Source organism: Octopus sinensis, linkage group LG28 (assembly GCF_006345805.1).
Source record: "Octopus sinensis linkage group LG28, ASM634580v1, whole genome shotgun sequence".
In the NCBI taxonomy this organism is placed as follows: Eukaryota; Metazoa; Mollusca; class Cephalopoda; order Octopoda; family Octopodidae; genus Octopus; species Octopus sinensis.
Window position 1 is genome coordinate 16,008,864 of NC_043024.1, and position 6,040 is coordinate 16,014,903.

At 44.0% G+C, this 6,040-nt stretch overlaps 1 protein-coding gene across 2 annotated transcripts in view; it reads right to left on the reverse strand.

Annotated features, from left to right (window-relative positions):
• Positions 1–4,516: 4,516 nt before the first annotated feature.
• The window catches only part of LOC115225695 (glutamate--cysteine ligase catalytic subunit-like), a 94,649-nt gene continuing 93,125 nt past the window's right edge, over positions 4,517–6,040 (reverse strand). For both annotated transcript variants that reach the window (XM_036514543.1, XM_036514544.1), the window contains exon 17: positions 4,517–4,792. In XM_036514543.1, the coding sequence (XP_036370436.1) occupies positions 4,626–4,792 (167 nt within the window). In that variant the 3' untranslated portion in view covers positions 4,517–4,625. The remainder of the gene's footprint in view (positions 4,793–6,040) is intronic.

Sequence of the window (6,040 nt, forward strand, 5' to 3'; positions counted from 1 at the left end):
ATATATATAATATATATATAATATATATATATATATACACACACACATATATATATATATATTACACACGTACACACACACCCACATACACATGCATACACACACACACAAACATGCACGGGACACACCCAGACATACACACATACACCTATATACACACGCCCACACACCTACATACACAACATATAAAACCGCCCACACACCTACATACACACACATACATACACACACATACACGGACACCCCACACATACTTACATACATACACCTATACACACACGCCTACACACCTACATACACACACATGCATAACACACACACACATGTACTCACATATACACACACATATACGCACATACATGTATACCACACACATGACACACACACACCATACGCACATGCATGCATGCATGCACACGCGCACACCTACACGCATACACACACACACACGCACGTACACATACATACATACACACACGCATACATACACCCATACACATACATGCATCCGACACACACATACATACACACTCACACATACATACACACACACACACTCACTCACACACCTGTATGTTACGCGCACACACATGCACATACACACACTTCCCCACACCCACACGTACATACATACACACTCACACACATACACACACACACACGGACATACATCTATGCACACACATACATACATACATACTCACATACATTCATCGCACACACTGCCACCCAGACATACACACAGACACACTCACACATCCACACACATACATACGTACGCGCATACTCGCAGGCACGCGCACATACGCACTTACGCCCGGCGCGCGTGCATACGCGTCGCATACACCTCGCCCTTGGACCTGACGAGACCTCCCGCCCGTTCCTGGGACCGTCGCGTGTCGTTGGTTTTCCCACGCCTGTCTCCGCGGTACCACTCTTCCATCTTCCCTCAGCTGGAGTCCTTTTTCCTAAACCCCCCCCCTTTTTCGTTACACACACGCGCCACACATATACACAACCTTGCCTATATATATACATCACTCTACACACATTCAATCTACTCATTAATAACACCACGACACTGGACACACACACACTACTACTCAACACACGCTGGCACGCTACATACGCCCCCACCCCTTCCCCTCCCTCCCTTCCTCCTTCCTTCTTTTTCTTACTACTGACCTCCCTTCCTCCTTCCTTCTTTTTCTTACTTACTGTCTGCTAGCTGACCACTAGTCTCGCCCTACCTCACACGCCTACACACAGACGCACACACTAACACACACATATATTTTTTTTTTTTTTAATCTCGCCTCACATACACACACGCACATGCACACACTCACACATACACACACACATCTGTTGGGTTACCAACCTTGTCTCCACTCTTTGCCTTTAAAAAACCCACTTTGCTTTGTTATCGTCAACATCCGCCTTTCACCATGTGCAACTCGTAAAACACCAGTCGTCTTTTTTCTCTTTCCCTGTTGCCCGCTCTGGGATCTCTTTTCCTCTCTCTTCCTTCTTTATGTTTCCGACGAAGAGCTCCGCTCGAAACGTCATACCCCCCTGCTTCCATCTCCTGAGCGCCTATAATAATAATACTGTAATTGTTCCTGTTGTTGTTGTTTTTTTGTTTCCCTTTTGGATAAAAATATATATATATATATATATATATATATATATATATATATATAATATCATCATCATCATCATCATTTAACGTCCGCTTTCCATGCTAGCATGGGTTGGACGGTTCAACTGGGGTCTGGGGAGCCCGAAAGCTGCACCAGTCCAGTCAGATCTGGCAGTGTTTCTACAGCTGGATGCCTTCCTAACGCCAACCACTCCGAGAGTGTAGTGGGTGATTTTATGTGCCACCGACACAGGTGCCAGACGAGGCTGGCAAACGGCCACGCTCGGATGGTGTTTTTTATGTGCCACCGACACAGGTGCCAGACGAGGCTGGCAGACGGCCACGCTCGGATGGTGTTTTTATGTGCCACCGACACAGGTGCCAGATGAGGCTGGCAAAACGGCCACAATCGGATGGTGCTTGTTACGTGCCCACAGCACGGAAGCCAGTCGATGCGGTACTGGCTACGGCCACGTTCGGATGGTTTTCTTGTGTGCCACGTGCCACGGCACTGGTACCACAAGGATACAAATTCCATTGATGTTCACTATTTTGATTTGTTTTGATTTGATTTTCACTTGCCTCAACAGGTCTTCACAAGTGTCACAAGAAGGAAGGTATGCACAGGTGGACTGACTACGTCCCAGGTAGGGGCCATGGGTTATGGCCTGACTAGTCTTGCCGGGTCTTCGGATGGTGTTTTTATGTGCCACCGACACAGGTGCTAGATGAGGCTGGCAAACGGCCACGATCGGATGGGGTTTGTCATGTGCCCACCGCACTGACTACAGCACTGATGGATTTCTTGTGTGCCACAGGCACTGGTACCACAAGATACAAATTCCATTGATGTTCATCTATTTTGTCTATTTTGATTTGATTTGATTTGATTTGATTTTCACTTGCCTCAACCGGTCTTCACAGGTGTCACAAGAGGAAGGTATGCACAGGTGGACTGACTAGTCTTGCCGGTCTTCGGAAGGTGTTTTTATGTGCCACCGACACAGGTGCCAGATGAGGCTGGCGAACGGCCATGATCGGATGGGTTTGTTACGTGCCCACAGCACGGAGGCCGGTCGATGCGGGAACTGGCTACGGCCACATTCGGATGGTTCTCTTGTGTGCCACCGGCACTGGTACCACAAAGTGTGTGCCACCGGCACTGGTACCACAAAGATACAGATTCCATTGATGTTCATCTATTTTGATTTGTTTTGATTTGATTTTGATTTTCACTTGCCTCAACAGGTCTTCACAAGTGTCACAAGAAGGAAGGTATGCACAGGTGGACTGACTACGTCCCAGGTAGGGGCCATGGGTTATGGCCTGACTAGTCTTGCCGGTCTTCGGATGGTGTTTTTATGTGCAACCGACACAGGTGCTAGATGAGGCTGGCGAACGGCCACGATCGGATGGTGTTTGTCATGTGCCCACAGCACGGAGGCCAGTCGATGCGGTACTGGCTACGGCCACTTTCGGATGGTTTTCTCTTGTGTGCCACCGGCACTGGTACCACAAAGATACAAATTCCATTGATGTTCATCTATTTTGATTTGTTTTGATTTGATTTTGATTTTGATTCTCACTGCCTCAACAGCCTTCACAAGTATCACAAGGAGGAAGGTATGCACAGGTGGACTGACTACGTCCCAGGTAGGGGCCATGGTTTATGGCCTGACTAGTCTTGCCGGGTCTTCGGATGGTGTTTTTATGTGCCACCGACACAGGTGCTAGATGAGGCTGGCGAACGGCCACCACGACGGATGGTGTTTGTTATGTGCCCACAGCACGATGGCCAGTGATGCGGTACTACTGACTACGGCCATGTTCGGATGGATTCTTGTGTGCCACCGGCACTGGTACCACAAGCGGTACTGACTACTTTTTATGTGCACCGACACAGGTGCTAGATGAGGCTGGTGAACGGCCACGACCGGCTGGTGTTTGTTATGTGCCCACAGCACGATGGCCAGTGATGCGGTACGGACTACGGCCACGTTCGGATGGATTCTTGTGTGCCACCTGCACCGGCACTGGTATCACAAGCGGTACTACTATACGGCCACGTTCGGATGGATTCTTGTGTGCCACCGGCACTGGTACCACAAAGATACAAATTCCATTGATGTTCATCTATTTTGATTTGTTTTGATTTTCACTTGCCTCAACAGTTCTTCACAAGTGTCGCAAGAAGGAAGGTATGTACAGGTGGACTGACTACGTCCAGGTAGGGCCCACGGGTTATGACCTGACTAGTCTTGCCGGGTTCGGATGGTGTTTTTATGTGCCACCATGTTTCCACATCACGGAGGCGAGTCGACGCGGGTACTGGCTACGGCCACGTTCGGATGGTTTTCTTGTGTGCCACAGGCACTGGTACACAAAAGATACAAATTCCATTGATGTTCATCTATTTTGATTGATTTTCACTTGCCTCAGCAGGTTTCACAAGTGTCACAAGAAGGAAGGTATGCACAGGGGATCGACTACGTCCCAGGTAGGGGCCACGGGATATGGCCTGACTAGTCCTGCCGGGTCCTCTCATGCACAGCACACTCCATAGGACTCGGTCTTCAGTCATTTCCTTGGTGAGACCTAAAGTTCGAAGGTCGTGCTTCACCACCTCGTCCCAGGTTTCCTGGGTCTACCTCTTCCACAGGTTCCCTCAACTGCTAGGGTGTAGCACTTCTTTACACAGCTGTCCTCAACCATACACATCACATGACCATACCAGCGCAGCCGTCTCTCTTGCACACCACAACTGACACTTCTTAGGTTCAACTTTTCTCTCAAAAAGTATACACTCTGACGATTATGAACACTGACATTACACATCCATATATATATATATATATATATATATTATATATATATATATATATATATATCCTGTTTAGTTAGTGTGATGTAAATTAGTTGGTTATGTAGACAACGTTCTCTGTAGCTCAGTTAATATATGCGATAAAGTTCTTAAAATGTTTCCTTAACTCCTGATAAAAGCTTGTGGAAATCGTTCTTCACTGTTGACAATCTTTTCACATTCCATCATAAAATCATAAGCGATTCTCTCACTGACAAACAGATCATTCTTGTAATCTTCATGATTTCTTACAAACTGTCTTGTCCATTGGGCCATTGTCATTATCTTTCCTGTAAGATAAAAATAAATAGAATAATAAATAATTCGTTTTTCATTTCAGATGGAAATTATTTGGTGTATTCTGTAACAATATCCTGGCTTCGTCAAATGAGGTACAAATAGATAAAGCCCTAATAGTTTTAGCAGTGATAATTGTTTCTACGAAGCTTACAAAGAATAAGTCTTGGGGTCGATTTGTTCGACTAAAACCCTTTAAGGTGTTGCTCCAGCATGGACGTAGTCAAATGACTGAAACAAGTACAAGAGCAAAAGTAATATATATATATATATATATTTATTATATAGAAGGAGCTTCTACAGGACTAGAACTGTTTCATTCAAGAGAAATCTTCAGGAAGCTAGTTAACAAGAATTGTATTGGCATTTATACATTTAGGCAGGTTTATAGGGGTGGTGGTGGGGGACTTTTTGGGGGTAGGCATAGCGCAAAAAAATCATACTTGGGGGAGTGGTCAAGGAGTCAGTGGTAAATTAGATAGAAGAATAAACAAAAGAATAAAAAAAGAATAAAAAAATTTAAAAATATATAGAAGAATAGAGTTTTAGGTAAATAAGGAAATTCTCACTTATACCTATACACATATGTATACATATATACACACACACACACACACATATATATACATACACACATACATACACACACACCCATATATATATATATATATATATATATATATATATACACACATACATATACATACATATATCTACCTATATATATATATATATATACATATATATACATATACATACATACACATATACATGCATATACATATACACACTCACATGTATATATACACACACACGACCACACATACACATACACACAAAAAAATATATACATACACACACATACACATACACACATACACACACATATCCACATACACACATGCACACACAACACACAAGTCCCTATATACTCATATATACATATACACACATATGTATATATACATATATATATATATATACATACATATGTGTACCTATTCATACCTACACATACACACATATATATACATACAAATACAAACCCATTCCCTAATTTTAATTTTTTATCTTCATTTATTACTTTTGTTATCTTTGACCGCTGGTCACAAGCATCTTGGCTAAGACAGCTAGTCCCTTTTATCTTTCTACTTGAGCACAAGCACTCACTCACGCACGCACACTCATTAGCACGCACACACACTCATTCGTACACTCATACACATACAGGCACGCACGCG